General features: G+C 41.0%; 1 protein-coding gene across 2 annotated transcripts; it reads right to left on the minus strand.

The window, feature by feature from the left end:
- Positions 1–446: 446 nt before the first annotated feature.
- VSTM2A (V-set and transmembrane domain containing 2A) lies at positions 447–23,199 on the minus strand. 2 transcript variants are annotated; one of them, XM_057733516.1, is made up of 5 exons: positions 23,092–23,199; positions 21,102–21,268; positions 19,893–19,943; positions 16,747–17,083; positions 447–535 (listed from the first exon to the last, which is right to left on the minus strand). In XM_057733516.1, exons 1-5 carry the CDS (start codon positions 23,168–23,170, stop codon positions 447–449), a joined length of 723 nt encoding a protein of 240 aa, XP_057589499.1. In that variant the 5' UTR covers positions 23,171–23,199. The 2 variants fall into 2 exon arrangements, with proteins under 2 accessions (XP_057589499.1, XP_057589500.1); XM_057733517.1 differs by lacking the exon at positions 447–535 and adding an exon at positions 581–657.
- Positions 23,200–25,159: the final 1,960 nt, after the last annotated feature.

The raw sequence follows: 25,159 nt of genomic DNA on the forward strand, positions 1-25,159 counted from the left end.
GAAAAAAGGGAAAAGTCAAAAAAAAATTCTTTTATTATTATTTAAAATAATGTTTTCATTGTTGACTTGCAGTGTTGAAAATTTTGTTCTTGTCCCCAGACAGGGGTTTTGTTTGATGATAGTTTATGTTCTGTAGCCTTTTGATCTCTGCTTACTTCCTGCAGATAATGGGTCTTTTTGTAGGAAATCAGTGATATCTGTAGTAAATATTCACTATACCAATGACGGTCAGGCCAATCCCTGAGCAGTCAGTGAGATGATGCTTTGAGTAGCCGAAAGAAAAGGAAAAAAATAGATCTTGCTATTAGAAAATGTTCTATCACTTCACACTAATTCTCTTGAAATAAAAGATCAGTGATTTGCCCAAGAAAATGTTATGAACAAAGCGTGAGTGAGATAGCCTCTTCGTTTACGCTTCCGAAAGCAGGCGCTCCTTGTGTAGGTAATTAGAGTACAGTGGGTGCAGAGTGGTGCTTGGAGTTTAGGGTCAACTTTGCTGTCCGCTCCGTAGATTTTACAGGCGATTTGCTCTTTGCTTTAAGAAGAGAAAGTGATATTGGAAAAAAGTCAGCACTTTAGACTAAAGCAAAGCACCCTTCACAAAGCCACAGACAAGAAGCAGGACAGAAAGTCCATGGCTTGTAGCTATCCTCGCACCTGCGGAAGAAGTTATAAGATATTCGCTCATCTCGAAGATTTCCAATGCTCCTTATTAGGCTGTTTTAAACACATACATATATATATTTAATTAGCTCGCCAGCTTGGCTCTGGTGCCCATGAATGTCTTGGCATGCACTGCAAATAACAACACATACAAAGTATTTCAGTCCCAGGAAGTGGTCTTGTTTGCTTTGTCTGTTTTCAAACCATGCCATCCCACGGTTGGGAACACCGAGAGGAACAAACGCAGATACATTTCCCTCAAGTAATTTTTAGAGGATCACTCCTTATAGTCATTTGCTTGTTCCTATATGGGTGTCTAAAAACACATCCCCTGTTTTACCACTGCAAGCATAAAACCACAGGAGATAAAACCCAAAATGAGAGCACCAGGCTTCTCAAGAGCCCGGAGAATGGGTTTTGGAGTGGATGTATTGGGGCATCTGCTTTTGGAGGAAGATCTTTCTCAGCTTTTTACCCTTAAAATCTGAAGAAAAGTTAGCGCTATCAAGAACTTGGAATTCTTGACAGTGCTCTGAGACTGCATAAGGGAGAGGATGAAATTGTCTTTTGCATTTTTCTTCACATATTTTACCCGGTAAGCTACAAGGGATGCATTCGATACCTTTATTAGTAAGAAAACAAAAATGTGATTGACCTCAAAGCATTTCTTTTCTTTCTTCCTGTTTTTTAATTCAAGAAAGGTTATAAAGATTTGAAGGAGGTGAAGGTAGGAAAATTCAATCTTTTGAATATTTCAGCTATATTATGTTCAAGTTCACATCGGCAATGGTAGAAATTGAGGTGAAAACACATGCTCTCAAAAAGTCACAGTAGAGTAAATATTTGGGGTTCTAAAGGGGCCGTTTAGCAGACTCGCATTCCTGTTTTCAGTTAGAATACTTTAGTGTTGTCACTGATATGCCTTCATTTAGGAGGTGAGTCATGTGTTTAACACAGAAACCTAATGACTGAAGACCCAGAGGTTGGTGGTGGGTCTCTGGGGAGTGATGCTTCACTCAAGCTGGGTGACAAGGTTCAAAAATGCACAAATAAAGGCACGGTCCACATGCAGCTCTAAGTACAAAGATCATGCAAGGAAAATATATACAATCTATGTAGAACCACTAATATCAGAGCTTTCCAAAATCATATATGTGTCCTTGCTATCTTTTGAAGATAGACTTTAGCAGGGATTCATTTAATTAAAAAAAAGAAAGAAAGAAAAAATGATTACATGGCTCCTAAAGTTGCCAATAGCACCTGACAGAAAGTATGTCCAATGCTGAATAAAGGCTTAAAAGATGCTAAAAACAATAAAACCAAGGAAAATGATTCACTCTTCAAAAACGATATTTGGTGAAATAATTGTTCACAAAATAAAAATATTTAGTGAAGTAATCTGCACTGCATGAGCTCAAATTTGCTGAATCTGTGAATCACGCAGCTCCTTTCTTGAGTAATCAACCCTTTTCAGGAGATGCCCACCATTCCTGTGAGATTCGCAGGGAACAGCTACTTCATTCTGACCCAACATTTCCTATCACACTGTGTTCAGTATGTGCAAGTTAAAATGAAATTTACATGAGCAGTATAACTGGAAACAAACTCCATTATACACTGCAAAGAGTATTTTAAGGTTAAAATTTTGAATTGCCATCAGATATGCGATAAACTGTTACAACACAGCACTTTTTTTTTTTTCAGATTGTAATCATCCATCCACTCTAGGCATCTGCATTTCCTAGCATATTTTTCATTAAATGAAATTTATTTATGTCAAGCCAATTATATATTTTTTTTCCTGTAGAGTAAAATCTAAAGCAAATCTGTTCTATCATCAAATCACGGATTGTTTTCCTCTTCTTTCTAAGTTGTATTTATGTCTGGAATGAAGGGATATGCACGCCTTCATCTTTGTAATCCCAAAGACTTCAACAGTGAAATCTGAGAATCTAAAATGCTATAATGTGTCCTGTGTAACTTTAACAAACAATCATCACAGTCAATTTCATTCAGATGCACACTATTCTGAATATAACATTATTGTTTATCAAACATGCTATGGTGTATTCTAGAGAAAATTTTAAAAAATTTTGTAAAATGCAAACTTTGGCCGCTAATCATGCTCTATTCTCGTTTTTACAAATTAGAAACATTTTATTATTTTGAAATAATGAGATTCTGGATTGTAATCAGGAGCCCTGAGTTCTAATTTCCTCTGCAGTCACTCACTTCTGAAATCCCAAATAAGTTATTTACTTCTTTGATGTTTTCTAAAATGAGCATAATAATTGTTTGTATGTTACTGGTTTTTTTTTTATTTTATTTTTTTGGGGGTACACCAAGTTCAATCATCTGTTTTTATACACATATCCCCGTATTCCCTCCCTTCCTTGACTCCCCACCCTCGAGTCCCCCCCACCCTCCCCGCCCCAGTCCTCTAAGGCATCTTCCATCCTCGAGTTGGACTCCCTTTGTTATACAACAACTTCCCACTGACTATTTTACAGTTGGTAGTATATATATGTCTGTGCTACTCTGTTACTGTTTTTTATATCTATTTCCATGAGTATACCAGATGTGTTTGGTCATCTGTTTTGCTTTATTTGGTTTCCTTTTGCTCTATGCCCAGGAAAGCAGGATAACCTATTATGCCCCTAAGATGATTATGCATTTAAGTAACTCTTGTCCTCAAATAACCTGTGTTCCATCGTGTCTATTCCCACCAACTAGTTGTACGCTCTCTCTCCTTTGACTTCCTCAGTATTCTGGTTTTGCCTCTCTTATGGTCTTAACATGGCTCACATTAACTTGTAATTCATTATATTCATATCTTACCTCACTGATTGCATGATAAGCTCATTAAAGGCAAGGATGAAATTTTAGCAATCTTTTTGACTCTCAAAGTATAAAACAATGACTAGACTTTTGCCCCCATCACAAAATACCCTGTGAAGAAGAAAGGGAGATGCTATTATCTAAATTATGGGAAGAGAATGTGCAGATCACATGCCTCGATGAAGAGCAGCGTGATAGAACCAAGAGCTTTCTCTCTGACTCAGCACGCAATTTCATGATGTCCTTTGACTTCAACTTAATAATGATGCCTTTGATTAGTTTTTATGCTTAAAGATTTCCTCACAGCTCTCTCAGGTGTAATTTCTCATGCCTTTGTAAGGTGGGGAGAAGGAGGACTTGCTCCATTTTACAAATGGAAAAGTCTAAGAAGTCTTCTTAGAAGTCTAATGAGTGGACACTTAGCTTCCATTACTCAGCCGTTTTCATATCTCATGTGATAGTGCATCACATCGCCCTCACTGGGATGTGGACAAGCAGACATTGCCCAAGACAGCATCTGTGACAAATGAATTTGGCCAAGGAGAAATATGAAAAAAAAAAAGCCTCAAATATTTTATCTTCACTATACATTATTATTATTTCAAAGAATAACAGAAAATTCCATCCATTTCTTAAAAGAAACAAAACAAAACAAAATAGAAACCAGCCACAATAACAGAGAGTCAAGACCTTGGCATCCTCAGTGACCAGGTACAGAAGGAGCAGTTTACCACCATGTCCTCAGAGCCCCTGCCATCCTCCTGCCTCGGTTAACTCAGCACAGCCTCCTGGCCAGGAAAGCCTGCCTGGCCCTCATCTGTCTGCTAGGTGGAAGAACTTGGCTCCTTTTTGCACCTTCCTTTTTAGATGGTTCCATCTGCATTGCCATTTCTTTCCTGCATCTACAGTCATGAGACTGGAAGACACCAGGCATATTGAACAAAGCTGCACTCTCTTCTCCTTCACGTCAATCTGCAAAACGGCTGCAGTGGATTGGGTCCCTGCTATGGGTCAGGGAATATGCATACATGTTACACGTATACACTGTCTTAGTTCATCCTCTCATCAGCCCAGTGTTGTAAACATACAGACCAGGAAAATGCAATGCAGTGGCATGGAATAATTCACTCTAGGTTACATGGTTAACAGGTAGCAAAGCAAAGGTACAGAAGGGAAGAAACATCAACTCAGAGTCTGGATGTGCTTCTTTCTGAAACTCCCTGAGGCAAGCAACCTTGTCTCACTGTCTCCACATCTGTTAGATCAAGGTGTGAAGCTATTATTTCAATGTACCTTAATCTATTCAGAGAAAATGCACTGGCTATAACATGCTTTAGAGAAAAATCAGAAAACTTCTTCCCAAGTCTGAACTGATATTGGATCTGATAAATATTGGATATGAAAACATCATCAGCTTCTTGGTTTTCCTAAACATTAGTAACAAGTAAAGTTTCTTTTGCTCCATATAGTGTGCCAAATATCTGACGATATAATCATATTTTGAACTTTTCATATTATACTCTTTCAGATTGTAAAGGTTCCTCCAAATTCATTTAAATATTTGCATGAGAGGTGGTTCCATCACTCTTCTTACATGTCCTCTTCTTTCTACGAACTTCTCTTTTCTAAACTTTTAATTTAAATTTTATAGTGTGGACCCAGGAAAGGTTAAGTTGATGTTCAAGGTGCAACCATTAGTTAGTGATGGGAGGGAAAGACAATCAGAGCTCTTGGCCACCAAGAAAGATATGGGATAAGGGTATTTAATTTAAAGAAGTAAGTAGAACATTGAGACAACTATCTAGACAAGTTTTCCCATCTAAATCTTGCCAGCTCTTCAAATATCCTCTCTCTCGGCTGTGATTATTTTGTGACGGATTAATTTCCTATGTGAGCAAAACTCTAGGCTTTGATATGGGGAAGAGTCACAATTCAGGGCACCTGTCTACAGATTTAAGTATGACTCTCACAGGGTTTTCTCTTCCTTTCTTGTTTGAGTACCTAGTAGGGTCAAAAGGAGCAAGAAAAGAGAAAGAACATGATTTTTGTCCTGCTGTGGCTTCCTGGTCTGACTCCAGAATCTTTATTTTGTAAAAGTAAATATTAGTGATGCTTATCATATGAACAAAGCTAAAAATGAAAATTTTCCAATAATAAAAGAAGCAATACTCAAATAATTGTTTTGCCTGTGAAGAGGCCAAGCTTATCAAGAGTGGAGTGTCTGTTATAGCTCTAGGGATGGACAGGTCTTTGACTTACCTCCCTTTTATTACAGATGCCAACTTTAAGATATGAAAATAGCTGTGTGAGAAAATTTGAGCTCGCTTTTCACGCAATTTTTATTCAGGTTTGCACATACTAAATCATGACTTAAGGGGAAAGGTCAAATCATAGGATGATTTTATCCTATATTTTTTTGAAAATAATATCTTTTTATTAGATTCTCACGGGTCCAGTGACAATTTCTTTCAGAAATCCATTTTTTAAAAGAAATTTCTTTCATTTTGACCTAATACATAAATCACCTATTTTATTTTGCCCAGGCATGTTGACAGCAGCTATTTAAATTTCCTTTCCTGCTTTCTTTTAGTCAGCAAAGTTACACATCTATTTTAGTTGTGAGCCCTCTTATTGTAGATGAGGGAGACGAGTGTAGCTGCCCACGTATACAAGGTCTAGGTGACAAGGTGCATGGGTGACACCCCATTCACCACAGAATGTTCCAGATTTTCTTGCTTACAGCTCATCCCTGCAGGCTTTCAGGGTTCCTACCTTCTACAGTGACTCAAGAATAAGCATTCAAAGTGGTGCTGCCTCCCGCCTGCTAAGGCCACAGCGCATCTCAAAACAGCACATTTTCATTGTAATTCACTTATCCAAGTAGGAACTGATCTTGGTGCAGTGGGATGATGAGGACAGCTGCAGCTGGTATTTCTCTACCTCTGACCATGGTCCCAGGAGGCTGCTATGATTGCTTTGCTGATTAAGGAATTGATACTGAGAGGGGTTATACAGCAGGAAGTTTGCTCAGTGGGGTGGATGGCGGGGCGGGGACTCAGAACCAGTTCTGATGCTACAAAGTGATTTGCATCCTAATCTCACCTGGAGAGCCTTCGTTCCTGAAAACGCTATACTTCCTCAATTCCGCCTATTAGAAATAAGTGGTAATGTGAGTGGTTTTGACAAAATGGGAGAACAATATAAATTTGTAGAAAAACGAAATGTTTTCAAAGAATTCAGTTTAATGAGACATATGTTTAATGACTGCTTTAATGCGTAAGTAACAATGATTGATTATTAGTACTACATTTACCGGTATATAAACAAATGTTGCTAAAGTGCTTGAAACTATTTACTCAAGGAGTTTAAATATGCCTCCTGCATGTGTTTTCGTTATTAATTAGCAAACTCTTTATTCATAATGGGAGGGTCGATACTTATCCACACCCTGTTGGAATGATCACTAATCTGCATTAGGGATGGCAGGCACACGTGGCCCTGCTGCACCGACACTGCTGTTGAAGTGCCCAGTCTGTCTGAGGGCTTAAATGAGCACATCCAACTCAAGAATAAACTATGGGGACAAGCGGTGCCAATGTGGGATGACTTTGCTGAGGGGCCGTGACCCAGAACACTCAGCCCTTCTTGGGTGAGGACAGTGTCCTAAGGAAACAGATACACGTGCTCCTGGCTGTTCCAATCTGCTGTAATTCAAGCACTAAGATTTTAACTTATATTGGATCTTTTTATGCAGATAGGATTCTGGATTCATGCAGAAATGTTCTCTCAGACTTTTTTGAAGCACTCATATGAAATAAAACATAACTATCATTTCTAAATCTCACAGGATATTGATCGTCCTTGGTGCCCCCAGTGACCACACCATGGCTCATCACTTTGATCTCCCTCCAAATTAGGGGCTCAGTGAGTCACTCTGTGGATGGAACAATGATTGCATCACATCTTATTTGTAGATGTTTTATGGGCTTGATTTATTTTATCAATATAAATGTATCAAGATCACACCCATTATGTTTAGAAAAACAAAAAGAAAATTTGATGGTCAAATTCTCCACCCAGCTCCCAGGAAATAGGATACAATGTCCTAAATTTCAATGCCATTAGCAATTTCTGAGTACACCACTTTCATAGTAGTGCTTTTAACATAATATGCACACATCTACACATGCACATACGTATATTTTTAAATTGTCATGAGCTTCACAATCACACACACCTTTATTTTACTTTGCCTTTGTTTCTTTGTTGAATGTATTTTGTTAGTTTGGTTTCTCTCTCATGAGCTGTCTGTCATTGGCCTATTGCTAACATTGGGAAATTTAAAATAATGTTCTTTTATTTTTCTTATAACAAAAGCGATAGATTATCAATGTACAAATGTTATTAATACAAGCAAAATAGATAATTAAAAATTGTCAGTTATCATGACTTGTGATGGACATTTTCATATATTTCTTCTTGTCATTTTTCTGTGCACATATCTTAGATTGATTTAAAATTTAGTATCCTTCATTTTTTCACTTTAAAGTTTTGTATCCTATATTTTCCCCATTATTTATATACTGGTTCTTTTCTAATTTCATTAAACGTTCTTCAAACACATAATTCTAGAAGGTGCTTAATACTCATCATATGGTTTTGTCACTTTCACTGGAACACTTCCCTACTACTCATGGTCCTTTGAGTATTTCCGGTTGTGGGCAGACCTCTGTGATATGCATCTCTATTCACCAGTCTGGGTCTGCCTCACTCCTGAGCTCCTTGGAATTTCCTCCCAGGAGCATCATTTCAGGGACAATCTCAAGCCCTATGACTGATCTTTCCTGCCAATTTTCCTCCAGAAAGGAAGTACCAATTCACCCTGCGAGTAATGATACAGCAGAATGCCTAAGTCACTGTAACCTTGATGACGTGTTGATTTTTAAAATCTTTGCCAAGATATATATCAAATTTTAAAAATTGACTAGGGATTTGACTGGGATTGCATCAAGTCTGCAAATACCTTTGAAAATCCTGACATATTTACAATACTGAGATTGTCCATCCAAAAACAGTATATTTACTAATTTATTCAAACCTAAATTCTTTTAACAAAGTGTTCTAGTGGTTTTCATCTTTATACTACTTATTTGTTATTGCCTTTAAAAAAGTTAGATACTCTATACCTCTTCTTTTTACTGGTGAGGATTATATATTATTTTGCAAGTATTTTCTATTTGGTTATTGCTGTCATATAGAGAATTGATTTAAGTTTATATCTTTACCTTGATTTTATCAATATTTACATGATCCCTTTTGAGATCTCTAAGTCATTTGGAGTGGATTACATAATCATTAATCTGTAAAATGGACATTTTCTCTTCTTTTTCTGAGTACTAGACACAAGTATTCCCTTGTCTGTTACATCACTTATTAGTTACACTTGATTTAATCACACTTATTTTTTAAATTACTTATAGTAAAATGTTATTTTCATTTGTATATTTTGTAACTTTAAATCTGCAGTCTCAGACCTCTGATTTCACGCTGATCTTCCTATGTTAAATTTTTCTTTTCTGCTCAGCTCTTTAATTAATTGAAGTTCATTTGGATTTGTGTCGTAAATTGTGATACTATGTTTCTTTTTGTTATTTATTAAATAAGTCCCTCCTTATTTATAGTTTCAATTCATCATATTTTATTTTACACATTTTTAGAGCTTTCCACACTTCTTTTCTTTCATCTCTATTCATATTTATGTTCTTTCATTGCCCTGTTAACTCGTGGTTATTTAATAATATACTTAATATCTGGTAGGTAAAGGGGAAGAGAACAAATAAGTGCCAAACTCATTTACCAGCCGGTTTACTCTGCTAGATATTTAAAATACATCATGTCACTTAACGCTAAAGTGACCCTTGGGGCACACACCTCAGTTTTATAGATGAAGACTCGGAGGTTCAGAGAGATTTTATGCACAACTCACTCAACAAAAAAGCTGGTAGAAAGTGAATCTAGGAAACAAATCTGTATCTATCTACTACCACACTGCCATTCTTACTACAAGGTTCTAAATACATTTTGTTTTCCCCTCTTTTTAAAGCTTTTAATAATATTATCACTTGTTTATATTTTCAGATGTATCTACAATTATTTGTGATTTTAAAAATTCTAAGGGTGTTTTCTGAAAGCTTGAATTTATTTACATAGCACCCAGTGTATATAACTTTGGTATCGAAAGACAGGTTCTTTATTCAGGTCACACAGTTCAAAGTCCTAAAAATTCTTTGGAATTTTGTTATTTTTTACCAATAAGTTAGCCATATAGTTACAACCTTGGCAAGACATTTGGTGGCTACTATGGTAAAATTATGTCAATTTATCATCAATTAAGGTCATATTGATAGAAGAAAAAAGGAAGCTCTGAAATTATGAACAATAAAACAGAAGTCAGGAATGAAGACCCAGTCTCCCTTCTAACTCATCACCTACACACAGCTAACCAGGAAAATATTTGCCACACAGAGCCAGATGGTGACCCTTTACTCTCATCATTTCATTGCTGCTGCTAATAATAATAATATATAAACACATGTAATAATAGTCATACTAGCAGAGCAACTAGTTGTCACTGAGAGTTGATCAGTGCCATGCTCTCTATGTAGGTAGTTTCATTTAATCCTCAAAACTCTGTGAGAATCGTACTACAGTTTCCATTTAACAAATGAGGAAGTGGAGGGACACGCAGCTGTGAGTGATGGACATGAGGCGTGAACAGTCTCTCTCCTTAACAACTGTGCCCACCGCCTCTACTGGTGAAAGGCCCCTGCAGGTCTAAGGACATCTTCTGCTGGATTTCTGCTCCTTTGCAGCAGAAAATGAATGCACCTGTGACAGGCTATAGGTGGCAGCAGCGTTCCTTGGGAGAAGGAGCCCTTGCCTTTCTTTTCTCTTGGAGGACTCCTGTTATTTTGACCAACACAGTGAGGTCTTCCCAGCAACTTCTCAACCCTTTGGCCATCTACCCAGAAAACTGCTCCTCTGGCAGCTTCCTGAAATCTCAAGGATCATGAAATCATTTGAGACAAGACCTTAAACACTGGCAAATTCTGCTTCATGGCTTCTCAATCTCGGAGCTTCTAGTAATCACAAATGAACCTTAAGGAACCCTAAGGTGGCTGGCACACAACAATAGAGCCTTGGTTTTACAGACCCAGCTAGTTACTGAATTTCAATGAGTTAAGTTAAATATAGCTTGCAGGAGAATTTAGCCAGTAGAGACTTCTACATAATTCCGGTTCAAACAGAGTTCTAGCAGATTCCTTGTCCAGTATTATCCAAAGTATTGCCTCTAATCTATTTTTCATCTTAGTCATAGATGCTTGATTTACATAGCAGCCATTTACTTGATAGAGTTACCATGATCAAACTAATTTAAACTGTGTAAGCAGCTGAGTTGGATCATTTAAACCAAAATCAACATCGGGGTCTGGATTATACAAGTGGCCCTCTACCTGGATGCCGTGCACCATTTCCTCATATTTTAAATCAGGAAAATAATCTCCCGCAAGACACTCAGCTCCTCATCTCTGCCCCCTCGCCAGCTCTGAAATCTGTCCGAAGATCCTTCCTGCTAACTCTGGCCACTTTGGGAAAGCTGCCATGCATGTCAGCCACTGAGGCACTTCCTGGAGCCCTTGGCTCCTAGCAGCTGTAGCAGCAGCTGCCTCTCAACGCTCAGGTCCACATCATGTTGAAAACCCAATAATCATATTTCTGAGTCCACAGAATCAGTATTCCTGCTGAGCGACCACACGTGGAAACATAACTACACCTTAACCACGGCCAGTTTTCTTATGAATGCCAGCTGTTAATCACAGGAGTGAAGAAAACAGCGTCACAAAAGTCCATCACAATACCGGGAAAAATAATAGCAAAAGACCAGTTCCTAAAAGTATATTTTGTGGCATCGCACACACACACACGGCATCTCATAGTAAATAATAAAAAAATTTTTTCTCTCACCCATAAGAACTCTTTAGAGATAATCATTCTCATCATTGACTGCATATAAAAATGCATATTTCTGCTTCTAGATTCAGAGGTTTATCCTGGGATATGAATTTTTAACAAGCTCCCTGGGAAGTCTGGCACAGGGCATCTGTACTCGGAGAAACACTGTTTCGGAGTCTTGATCATTTTTGGAATAGTGGCAATATTATCTATTTATGCAAATATAATTATAAGAAAAAGAAGATAAAAGCAAAGCTGCACTGGCCCTCTCTCTTTTCTTTTTCTCCCCAGACAGGAGCTCCACTTGTTCTAGACTCTTAGAGGAACGCAAAGGGCAGTGGTAATCTTTGTAGCCAAGAAGTTATCTTTCGGGTGACCCTCTACCCAGTTTTGTCTGACTGTCAGGTTTCTCAGAAAGTGGGATTTCCAGCATTAAAAGGAGGAAAGCCTCAGGGAAAAATTACTACAATATAAGACACGATGAGGGCTTCAAAGTAAGTGTAAACATATTGCTGTGGGGACCTGAATGACTAAGACAATAGGAGAAAGTTTTGTAAAAGAATTTGCCTTCCAGTAGGTACTCGGCAAAGAGGGAAAGGCCCATGCAAAGAAAACAGCATTTGCAAAGTCATAGAGGTAAGAAATATCTGAAGACACCCAGGAAATAGCAATTTGGAAGATTATATGTGAGGATTAGGAAATCAGGAGAAACAGGGCTGGAAATTAGACCTTGAAAATCAGTGATGGTACTTTGGAAAAGGTAATTATTTAATACTTTTTCTGTTGTGATCTGTTCCACATGTTATAGTTGAAATGGGGAAACTATTGGGACCTGTTGGAATAGATGAAGAAGAAGAGGGCTGGTGCTGAGAACTAAGCAGTGTCGGTGGAACAGAAAAGATGCAGTCATTCAAGGATATCTTAAAGACACATTGAGCGGGACGGAGTGGCTAATGTACCGTGGCAACTGACAGAAGAGGAGATACTAGCATAGTCAGGGTTTCAAGACCTGTGATTGTGATGGTGTTATTAAAAGAACTTGGGAACACCAGAGGAAGAACATTTCTTTTTGGTGAGAAAGCTAAGATAATACATTCGATCTCGAACATTTGAGTTTAGGGGCCTGACCTGAATATGTATTGCTGTGAAACAAAACCTAGTGCCTTAAAACAACAATTTATGGTTATTTCTCAGGGGTCTGGGGGGCTGAAGTCAAAGGCTGGCTGGCTGGCTTCAGTCGGCAAGTGTCTCAAGGCAGCTGCACTTCGTACTTGGTGGCTGGCTCTAAGAGGCCACAGCAGAGGCTGCTGGTCCTCTTGCAGGGTAGGTCTGGGGTTGGCTGGTGTGGCATTACTCCTTCCCATACCATTGTCACGGTCAACAACGTGCAGGGGCTCTGCTCTGCACCATGCGGTGGTGCTCCTGGGACAGACATGGGGAGTGTGATGGGGACAGCGGGGAGCCCTCGTCTGGCTCTCCAGAGAGAAATCAGAATCGGAATGTCAACCTAGAAGTTTTCTAAGGAAACCTTAGCAGTGGAAACCACAGAAATGGATGAGACGATTAGAGCGTTGAGAATGGAAGAAGAACTACATTCAAGAGGAAAAGCCCACAAAGAGAGAGTAGAACACTAATAGCCAATAAGTAGGAGCCAGAGGGGAGTTTAGGAGACCGGAGACTGGAGAGCCTTCCCTCCACAGGACTTGGGACATGGGAAGGTGAGATGGGAGGTCCAAGCGTGCTGAGGGAGAGCAGAAATACAGAGCTCTCTGCTGAGGCAGGAGGCTGAGGGTAGCTGTGGGTGGGACTTTGGGGGGCGTGGCCACCAGGCTGGGGGCAGGGATGGGGGCTGGGCCATATTCACAGTTTTGGTGGCCTCTTGGCCACAGCAGTGTGGGGAGGGGACCGATAGAAGGGAACAGAGATGGAGGGGAACAAAGGAAGGAAACTGGTGTGGTGGTGAATGGAGGGGATGTTTGGCTTCTGTAAGGAGTAGATGTTCTCTATGAGACAGGAAGAAATGAGTAGAGAATGGTATAGTTTATTGAGGTATTTGGGGATCTGTCCTCTGTGCATATGGAATGAAATCACTTCATGCTAGAATCAGGAATTATTACCCTGAGAACACCTATAGGACATTCTTCGATATCAGTTATAGGTACAGACAACTGGAGAGAGTTCCAAAGAACTGGAGAAGAGAAACAATTAAGGGATTGCAAAAGCCAAATTCTATCTGTTTGCTTTATCATTTTTCTTCATTATTTTTGTTCTAATTGTGGGTTATCAACTGGAGGTGGAATTAAAATAATTTAAAAAGAGATATCATAAAGATATAGCCCAATGGGATAGTCACATGCTCAGTAGCTTTTGGGAAAATATCTGGGAAAGGTACAGGGCTAGCTGTATTAAATGATCGTTAAATCTTTTCTTTATCTTGTGATATGTAGATGGTAATAGACTATTTTTCCATCTTCTTTTTTTCACATAAATTTCTGTTTTAGGAAAACTGGGTAATTCTATGACAACTTGAACATTATACACGTGTACACATACAGTTATTTTCAACTAATACTTTTCCTTCATAGATACCCAGAAATTCTCAGACAGAAAAAAGTATGAATTAAGAGTTGAGTATTTCAATCTAAATAATTCAGTCAACTAAGTCAAAAACTAGTTGAAATAAAAGGCTGACTGACCAACCTTCAGTAACAGGTTGGCATTACAGCATCATGTCTACCATGGATGTCACGTGCCTACCTGTATCAAGTGAAAATAATAAAAGGCTAGTATAGCTTTTGGCCTGTAAAGGCAAGATTTTAATTTCTGTCTCCATCATGTCTTGCCTTTAATAGAATAAGAAAAGAAAGATGCATGGTCAATGGAATTTACAAATACTTTGTTTTCTCACAAATGAAAATATAAAAAATATAAACTTTGAAGAATGGAAGTATGTCTTCCATTTTTGTGTCATTGTGCCTAGCATATAAGCTCTTGAAAGGATGGAGCCTGAATAAATGAGTGAATAAATGAAGCATGGGTGTTGAAATCAGCTTTATTTGAATATAACCTGAAAAATTATAAAGTGAAATTACCAACCAGGAGGTGGGTGTTACAGGAAATATATTACATAAATATCCATTCCAAATACTGTATTTTATGCGATAACTGCGCAAGCAAAGAAACTTACACATGAATAAAATGGGTGGCTGGGCCACCCTAGCTTCTGCACTAGAAGTTAGAAAATGTTAAATGTATATAAAATATTTTCCAGTATTCACTGGTAGAAAAAAATAGAAATGAAAAATTTTGATGTATTTCAGATTAGAGTGGAAATGACTTTGAATGGAGACAGACTTCCATGAGTCAGCATCCCCTGTCTCCTTTCTCTCCTCCACTAGGACAAGCAATGAGTGAGGCTGGTGATGGGGTGGAAAATGAGTGTTGATTTTTATTCAAAAATTGTTAGAAGATATGTTGAGTTTGCCATTTAGCACCAATCACAATACTAAGAAAGAGATATTAAAATAAAATAGTTCTTTTTAGAGCACACTATTCAATCCAAATCCTAAGGAGTTTAGAAATAGAACATTTCATTCTATGCTTAGAATCCTTCATTTGGGATACTCTGTCTGTTTGATTCCATAGAAGGGATTTATGATCTCTAGCTTGGAATATTCTATGTAGGCTAAAAATTTCACTTCCATTGGGATCCTCACCAATTAGGTTGTAAACTGTTTGCTGAGGGTACTCTGTAATTTTGCACATAGTGTCTAGTTTCTTCTTTTGATAGTACGAAAGGGAGGAGGGCAATGATATAAAATCTTTACCAAATAATGGCCACAAAAATGATAACTGCTAGGGGTGTGTGTGTTTGTGTGTGTGTGTATATGTACATATACATATATACACATATATATTTTTTTCTAGCTATGGTTTTCTTTACTTTGAGAAACAAAAGAGATGATAAACGGGAAAATAAGGCAAAGTCACACAAATTTGGCTTCAGGGAGGCTAAGCTATCTACTCATCAGACTGACATAAGTTGCCATCAGCAAGGCATGCTGGGATAGCTGCTCACCTACAGGTACAGGCAGGACAGACTCACAGGGACCCTGAGTCAAAGCTCACGACAAATCATCTCCATTAGCACACGAAGCCTAAGGAGGAACCTAGGGTGGCACAGGGTATTTTAAAAGTGTTGTTTACAAATAAGGATTTAAAGATATATGTGTGTGTGTGTGTGTGTGTGTGTGTGTATACACATATATTTCTACATAGAAATGCAAATATATAAAGATTTAAACATGAATATGTATATATATAAATCATCCTGGTAAAATGATGAGATTTTTTAAATTTAATGGCTAAAAAGAACTTGAATGTCAGCAATCTAATTTTCTATTACCCACAGTAGTATCCATAATTCTTCAATGATGAACTATAAAGGGAAAAACTTAAAAATGAGAAATTAAAGATTTTATGCTCCCTTAGTCCTATAAGATCACGGCAAGTGTTTGCGCGAAATACAGAACAGTCTGGGGTGGTATAAGGCACTGCTTATCCCAAGGTTAAAACTTCAGTGAGTTTCCATTGGCTCAAGGATCGCATAAATTAATGCTATTCAGAACAGCTTTAACTTGCACAGCTGACTTAGGAAATGTGTGACTAAGCTTCTAAATTGGCATCGGAGCCACACTGACAGGAGCTGCCTTATCTCTGCACCACTTTCTTCCTTTCATCCCCCCTCACTTCCTCCCATTATCATCATTACTTTCATCACAGGCAGCTGACATTTCTCCTTCAAAATCAGAAGCCCTCGGAGACTGGTCCTGCTTAAGTCTATGGGTCCCTGAAAATGTGGTGTGTCTCTTTCATTTACATGTTGATTAAGTGAAAGGCTCTTAATTTGGGTCATTACTGATACATAAACCTGTAGAGAAAATGAACATGCATTTATAATGCAATCAAACATTACATGATTTATTGTACTTATCATGTGTAAACACAGAAGGAAAAGAAGTCCAGCGCTCAGATCCCCTGGACATGAAGCACTGCCAGCGACTAATGGGGGCAATTCACATCCTCTGGGAAGGCCAGCCTCCCAGGCTCTCATAGCTCATCCTCATCTCAGCTGAACTAGGTCTCCAATTTTAGAACCATCATACGTAAATCTGTCTACTCTGACTGATCTTCCCGTGGAGGGTTTGTGAGTGGTAAAATGGGTTTCCATACCTGATTGTGGACTTTGTTTGGGGATTTTGGCTACCGCTTGAGGGCTGGAAGTGGAGAGCACTCGCTGGTTGGCAGAGCTGTGCATGCTGCTGGGAGCTGCCGCCGAGATGTTCTTGCGAGGCTTCGTGTCCTGCAGCCACATGGGCGAGGCCTCGAAGGCCTGCATCCTCCGAGCATGGCTGTTGGCGTTGACTTTCAGGTAGGCCTGGGCTTTGTGTTCCTGAAGCTCTCCGTAGTTGGCGTCGGTCACCCTGCACTCATACAAGCCTTCATCCTTTTTCCTCACTTTGGAAATCTGCAGCTTGTGAGAGATGTCATTGCCTTGGACTTTCACTGTCTGAAAAATTGCAGGTGAAAAAATAAAGTGCTACATCAAGTGACTTGGTTCCCATACTTCATCCTGAGCTTGCTAATGTTAGAAAATTAAAGGGTCTTATTGGCCTCACAGCCACAGACAGAAAGCCTTTTATTTTCTCAGCAGTCAAATGGAAAGATCTTAGTCATCCTGTTCTACTAACACTTGGATTTCACAAGATCGTGGAAAACTGAGTTCCTTCCAGCCGGGCCAGATTCCATTAGCCACTCGGGGTTCCCATTTCCCAGGCTCTGGGACCAGCTCTGCCACCTTCCCACCAGGAGACTGGCCGCTACTTGGTGAACTCAGCTGAATGAAGCATGACCTAAGGTGGCTGAGTGCATAGTTTATAGCGCCTCTCTCTTTTCTCCACTGCAGGCTACCTCTCTCAGAGATGACAAAAATACGTTGTTGGTCACGACTGAGTTTAAGTGAGAATGTGCTTTTATCCCCAATTTGGGATGATTATTAAAGGGACTGACAAAATAGACGTGGATAGCAATGTTTTTTTCTCAAATTGTTGGTGCAGTTTAACCTATAGCCATGGGGTGACATGACTCAGGGAGCAGATTAGTATCACATGGAATCTTGTGGCTCAGGGTACATACCCCTGCTACCAGAGGGCTTGTGTGCTAGTGGAACGTGAAATACCACCAATTAAACACTGCTTTGCTTTTCAAAATAGAAATCGACTCTCATTTCTTCTAATAAATTATATGCCAGATTAAGAGCAAGATTATATATAAGGTTATATATAATATATAAAATTCTATATAATATGCAATAGAGATATATATCCATAAGCAACTTTATCAGAACAGCTAGATTTGATATACATCAAATATAATCCATGATTGACAGAATGATGGACTTCATAATATATTCAAGATTTAAGGATCTGGATAATTTCAAAAGATAAAGAAAGGAAGTGAAAAAGGCAGAAAGTGACTTCTCTACTGGCCGTTACACTTTGAAATGGCCATAAATAATTAAGAAAATTTGGGAAGTGTTCGTCTGGTTTTGTCATATAGAGTTGTATATACAAATAGTTTCCAACATCTGAACCATGACCATAAGGATGCATTTATGTGTATGAAAAATTACATGTAAATATTACTAATACTGTAAAAATAATGGGAATCAATAGTTTCAAATATATTTTCAGCTGAGTCTCCTGATAAAGTTTGGGGTAGTCAGAGTGCTATATTATCATTATCCCATTTTACAGTAGAGTAAACCGAGGCTTAGGGAGTTTGGGTCAGTGATTTTCAACACTGACTTCACATTAGAATCATCTGAGGAGGTTCAGAAAAATGCTCTCATTTGGATTAATGCAGAAACACTGTCTGCGTCTCTAGGGGGCAAAACTCATATCAGTAGCTTGTGAAAGCTCTCCTGGGAATTCAAATTAACTGCTGGTTTAGGACATATGTTCAAGGTCACACAGCGGGTAAACTGGGAACACACTGCTTTCTACCTCAGTTTGTGTCTAGAACTCTTTCCACTTTACTAGATTATATGAACTCTGGGCATAGATAATGCTGTTAGCAGTTGTGTGCATGACTACGCATCTGATTGCTTCCCTAGGTCAAGATGTGTGAGGCTGCTCCACCTCTGGTCTTTGGAGGATTGGGGTATAGGTGAAGGATGCAAGACAAACAGGAAATAAACAATCTATCTAATTGTATGTGTATATGAAAAGTGAAATATTTAAGAAAAACATCAAGAATTGGTCTTACCAATAAAGCTTTTCTAGCACTGTCTGAAAACAATTTCTATGATATAAGAATAATTGAATTGAAAGATTCTAAAAAGTCAGTGAGTTTATGAATAGAGATTGGAGTTTCTGGTTTATATCTTATTTTTGTTTGATATTTTCTTCCATGTTGAGATTATACATTTAGATTAGAGAATGTGATTTTATTGGTATATTTTTACATTTTTAGTTATGCTGTAACCCCAATCTTATACCATTTTATGCTGTTATAATAGCCTCAGAATAAATTTCTTTTTAAAATGTGGGTCATTGGATTTTTAGATTCTTTTTACATATATTATTTCTAGTAATAGTAACTTGTTTACTAATTATCAACAAGCTGAGCAGTTCTATTAGTATAAAATGGTTAAGATGGCTTCATCTGAGGTGCAGTTAAAAATTTTTTTTTTCTAATTTCACTCACAATTATGAAAAGTAATACCCAGCAGAGTAGAATACATTTGTATTATCAACAGGTTAACCTCCTCCAATAATGTTTTTATATTTATATTGGCTTTTGGTTTTATATCTACATTTATATAATTTTGAACATTGGCATTAGAAATATGTTGCATGCACTATGAATGACATTGAAGTTGAGTTGTTTTCATTACAACTTCAACACCCTGTTGGATGCTCTAATTTTTTCAGCCTGGGAAGATCTTTGAACTTTAGTATTTTACTTGCTATTGAAGGATAATTATTGGTATAATTTTGAGTGGATATTATTAGTATTGCAGCCCTTTACTCTGACAGCTATGTAACTGTTAATAAGAGCAAGAATAAAGTTTCATATACCTCTTTGGGTGGCAAAATGATTCCCTAGTAATTGTTCAAATATTTGCGTCATTAAGATACATAACTTTATTGTTAAGAACTCTAAATCTGCTTCAATGTGTATGTACCCAGTGAGGGCTCTCGTCCTCCGTATGCAAGTTGCCTTTTTCAGGTGCAGTAAGTTAAAAGGCTTTTGAAAACCGAAATTCACTAACTGGTGCCCCCCAGCCTGAAGGCAGCCATCGAGGTGACACTCACGCTGATCTTGGTCCCGTCGCCGTCCGGGTCCCTGTCTGGCAGCAGCTCCGCCTGCGGGGGATACACGGATGCTCAGACCCGGCGCGGCCGAAGCCCTGGGTCTTGCAAACCTGGAGGAAGAGGCGCTGCCCCCTCCCTCCCGCGGGCTGATCGACCCCGGGGGAAGCGCTCAGGGACTTGGGAGCGGGGATTAGGGGCTCCAGGTGGGTGGTGGTGCAGACGGGGCGGAGGCTCGCGGAGCAGGAGGGTTAGGGACCCCCGAGAGTGGGGATTCCGGGGGGCGGGAACTTCCGGGACGGGGACTCGGGAGTGTGGAGAATCGGGGTGGGCGCGCTCGGACTCGGGGGATAGGGACCCGGAAACTCGGGGGGTTGCGTTCGGGTCAGTCTCCCGGGACGCGCGAGTCTGCGGAACGGAACTGCATGGTCCCCGGCCCGCGTCCGGCCGTGCACTCTCTTCTACAGACTTTCTCTCGCCCGCACATCCGCAGCCTCTTTGGCAGAACTGCCTCCACCTGGGTTCAGACTCTCCTTTCCCCGCCCCTCCGCCCCCGCTCTTCCCTCCTCCCCTCCCCGCCCCCTCTCCATTCGAGTCGCCTCGGGTCCCTCCGTCCCTCCCCATTCCCTTCTCCCTTGTCACCCCTTCCCTCCCTTTCTCCCCCCAATCTCTCTCCCCCCTCCCCTCTGTCCCCCCGCTCTTCCTCTTCCCTCTCCCCCCCTCGTTTCCCCCCCCACCCTCTCTCCCCCTCCCCCTTCCCCTCTCTCTCTCCTCCTCCTCCTCCTCTAAGTCTCCCTTTCCTCTGAGGAGCCAACGGGGATGGGGAGTGGGAGTGATGGAAACACCGACAGAATTCCTGTCCCCACTCCACGTCCCCAAGGGGAGAGCGACTGTCCGGGGATGTACCGACACGGCAGTGCCATCACGGACAGCTGACAATGACCAGTACTAAAAGGAGGAAGCTATTCCCAGTTTTTAACCGGGAAAGACTGGACAACATGCCTTGCCTTGGTTTTTAACGTGGAGTCACCAGGACACACGGCTCACTCCCTGGCATCCCCGGGCGTCATCCTTGCCTAGGGAGCCAGGAGGGATCCCCAGGGGCGCCCACGCACCATCTTGGCCCCGACCCCGGCTGGACACTCAGTGTCTAAGTCAGTGGGTGGGGCGGACGCGGAGGGGGTGGGGATGCGGGCGACGCGACTCCGCTACCTGTGCCCCGGCCACATCAGCCCCGGGCTCCAGTTCCTCCGGCCCCCGCAGGAACCACCACTGGATCTCCAGGTACACCGAGGCGGAGCCGCTCTGGAAAGCGCAGGACATCTCCACATTCTGCCCCTCGGTTGCCGTCACGTTCCGCGGAAACTCGGTAAATTTTGCTGCAAAACAGAAACGCACCCTTTTGGAATATGCACACCACTCTTGCCAGCGTCTCTTGAGAGCTCACTACATTTTCCTTGGACTTAGAAAAAAAAAAAAAAAAAAAAGAACAAAAACCCATCTGTGACATCCCAGAGGCTCCCCAACCCCCTTTCCTTTGCCTCTTTCTTGTCTTATTTTTGGTATCATGCCTAAATCATTTTGTTGTTGATCAAGTCCAGATAATGGAAAGGTTAACAAGCTTGCCAATAACTTCCCTCTGTTAGCCAAGCTGCCCACAGTTAGATACAAATACCTTTTGTCAGACTGCAGTATTCCCCAAAACTTACTGAAGGATTCAGTGAAGTACATTTTAGACAAATCTGTCAAACTGATACATGAGGAGAGCCTCTTGCCTCCAAGTTTCTAAAGAGTCTATGACTAACTGGATGTTTCACGTAATAAAGAAGGGATCTTGATTATCTGTGAAAATTTACATTCCTGATATATCACGACAGTTATTAGCAATTGTGATTCAAAGGCTACAGCAGTGAAACAAGTTGCACACTTTCTAAGCTGTGGATATTTCCTTCTTTCCATAGTAACCTCATATTTGTTCCCCTCAAGCTCTTGTACTGTAAACTGTCATACATCATGGGATGCAAGAATCACACACCTGGGCTTGCTTCGGATTAAAGATTGCTCTGAAGTCACTAGAGACATTTTTTTCCAGCCTTTTCATTGCCAATCTTGACACTGCTAGTTTGCAAGATTCATGGAGTCGATGGTGAAACTCACAAAAAAATGTTCCCTCTCTCCCAAAGGCACTTCTCTAACATGGAATGCTTTGGATGGTTGCTCTTATCTTGTCTAAGAGACACTCTGCGAAGAGCTGATGATTCCCTAAAAGTCTTGGAGAGCTCTGTGGCTGAAGGAAGTGCCCAGCTACCATGTGCACTCATGGGGAGGAGGACTGAGGGGGCTGCAGGGCTGATTCAGGGTGGATGCACTTTGCCCCCACTTTTTAAAGCCAGTCACCATCAGTGTCTCTTTTCAAAAAATTTATAAAATCCCAACACGATCTTTACTGAAATTCAGCTGGATTTACACTTAGAGGAAATAGGAGGTGTTAAGAAGACATTCTGATCTGAAAAGGACTTTAATGTTCAAGCTGGAAGGAAGAGTATGGCATTTCTGTTTGCAGAAGTGATGCAGTCTTCTGGCAGCAGAGATGTGATCTGTTCATGGTGCTGAAATGATCACTGCAGCCTGCGAAGTCCTGAACAACTGGATTCAGCAGGCTGCTGCTGCTTGTAATGCAAGTCGTGCCTTTTTATGGGTCCTCAGAGCAGTCTGTCCTTTGATAAACACACATGCAAACGGAGTCACACGGACCCAGGAAAAGGAAACTCTAAGCCCATACTGCCTCAATTGAAGAGGAGGGCTGGCCACGGAGAGTCCCCCATCTCCAGCTCTGTTTGTTTGCGATGATTATGGATGCACGAGTGGTCACCCTGTGCGTCCACATAGAGAGAAGGGACACACACACACACGCGCGCACACACACACACACTCATAACCCTGTATTTGTGCTCACCAAGGAACCCCCCTCATTGTCAGGCACCAACTAGATTTGCTCTCAAACCTAGCAGGGCTACTATTTAATGAACTTTAAAGAAAAATGCCAAACAGAACACCATTCCTCGGCTACTTGCTAAGAACCTCACCACATCTGCCTGGCCATTCTTTGAACGTAGAGAACACACACACACACACACACACACACACACACACACACACACCCCGCCAGCAAATGTATATTTGCCAGAGAGCCCAGACTTACCTTGAGAAGAAAGCCCTTGCTGTACATATAAAACGGAAAAGAAAACAAATCCAACATACGCCAAAAAGATCCCCATCATTCCAAAAAAAAAAAAAAAAAGGAGGGGAGGGGGGGTCACATCAGTGTAGCCAACAGCCAAATAGCCCTAAAAGAAAGCAATGCCACAGTCTCTCGCAGGCTCGGTCTCAGCGCCCGGGGCGCGGCGCCGCGAACATCCCGCGGCTCGCCGGCGCGGACTGGCTCCGGGGACCCGGAGCGGGGAGCGGGGAGCGGGCGGCGCAGGGGCGGGCTGGGCACAGGGCTCGGCTCCGGCGGGCGGCGCGTGCACACCCGGATCGCGGCGCGGGGCAGTGCCTGGCCGCTCGGCCGCCCGCCTTCCGCTTCCTGCGGCGGGTCCGGCGTCAGCCCGCGGCGCGAGGCGCAGGGCGCGGGGCGCGAGGACGGGCGAGGGGCGGGGGCCTCGCGGGCTCGCGCCGGCTCCCCTCTCCTTGCCGCGGCGCCGTTAACTCCGTGCGCGCCGGGCCGGCGCTCCGTCTACGCTCGCCTTCCGGAGAGCGGCGGCATCGTTCCTCCCCAATGTGCTTCCTCCCCGTCCACTGCACGTCTCTCGCCCTGCTCGGCGGAGGCTCGGCGGGCGGACTGCGGCGCGGGACTGCGAGGGGCTGGGGCTGGGGCTGGGAGGGGAGGGGGGGCTGGGGCTCTGCCGGAGAGGGGAGGGATGGGACGGGGCGAAAGACACTGCTCTGGGGCGATGCACACAGCCATTGGAGGGAAATGTCGCTTAACCAGTTATTAACTGCTGGAACTAGAATGAGCGCAGGCTATGATTTCACACGAATGTATCGCTGGGCAGCCTCCAGCGGGAGAGAAGCAGCTCATTCAGGGACCGTACCACTCTCGCTGGTGAATGGAAGAGACGGAAAGTGCAAAAGTAACGTATGGAGAGAATTTTCGAGAAAGAAAAGCCATAGCGCGTTTACTTTTTTTTTTTTTTCCCTTTTCCTAATTCCTATACCCCTCTGCCTTCCGAGCCTCCATCTCACAAGTATTGTGGAGTGGGGGAGGGGTTTCAAATACCATTAAGGTCTTTATTGCAGGGTCTATTTTTGATTTGTTTATTTGCTTTTCTTTTGCCTAACACAGTAATGATTTAATGTTCCCTAAGATTGTATTAATAAGGAATAGTGTTTTAGGAAGAGAAAAAGCACAGTAAGTTTTAAGATTTGGAACAAATCTAGCTATCTTCCCTGGAGAAGATTTGAGATGTCTATTCTGTTGCTTATTAAGAATCTAAAAACAGTATCTGTCGCCTGAAAGACGCTATTTGTCCATATGAAGTCTAACTGTTAGTGAATTTAAATCTTTTTAACAAAATTAAAATCATTTGCCATCTCAGCACAGTACCACATATTTCATTCCCACTCTTACTTCTATGCAATCTGCCACAGATCTTCAGTATTATTTGGAAATATGACTCAGTGTTAACAATGCCATCAGGAAACTAATGCAATATACGCATTTTCATTTTATTGCTAAGATATTTGTAGTTGGCTAATTCCTTCACTGACCAGAAAAAAAAAATACTGTCGGATTCTTAAACCACTTATCCTTCTTCAGTTGAAAACAGCAGTAACTTAAATGATCAAAAAATTAAGGCACAATAACTTCATAACAATATTATTTTCTGAAGATATATTTATTTTGCATTGTGATGTGCAGCAGAATATAAGATTTGGAGAAAGTCATGAGGGACATTTTATAGCTGTTCATGTTTAAGCCAACAAGACTCCATATCCTTCTTGCATTGAGCAAAGGATTCTGAAGGATGTCATTTCAAGAAAATGTCTTTTTATACCCAAACAATCTCTCATGGAGAATGTGTTCACAATACAGAAAAAAAATTCGTTAACCCATCTACCCCGCATACTAAACATTATCTGAAAAATAAACAAAACTTTGCAGGTATTAGATTCTCAGAGATTAGTCACCTCCAGCTTTAACTTGTTTGCCTAACAAGTTGTGTTCAGTGTTTATCACAATGTTTTAGCTTTCTTTTGAACATTTGACA

Source organism: Hippopotamus amphibius, chromosome 4 (assembly GCF_030028045.1).
Source record: "Hippopotamus amphibius kiboko isolate mHipAmp2 chromosome 4, mHipAmp2.hap2, whole genome shotgun sequence".
NCBI classification, from domain to species: domain Eukaryota; kingdom Metazoa; phylum Chordata; class Mammalia; order Artiodactyla; family Hippopotamidae; genus Hippopotamus; species Hippopotamus amphibius.

Excerpts from the sequence above, each read along its gene's own strand:
- VSTM2A (XM_057733516.1), bottom strand. The coding sequence starts at position 23,170 with ATGATGGGGATCTTTTTGGCGTATGTTGGATTTGTTTTCTTTTCCGTT. Across the intron at positions 21,269-23,091 it reads GCAAGGGCTTTCTTCTCAAG|CAAAATTTACCGAGTTTCCG; the intron begins GTAAGTCTGGGC and ends TCTGTTTTGCAG. Across the intron at positions 536-16,746 it reads CAAACAAAGTCCACAATCAG|CAAAGAGCAAATCGCCTGTA; the intron begins GTATGGAAACCC and ends CTCTTCTTAAAG.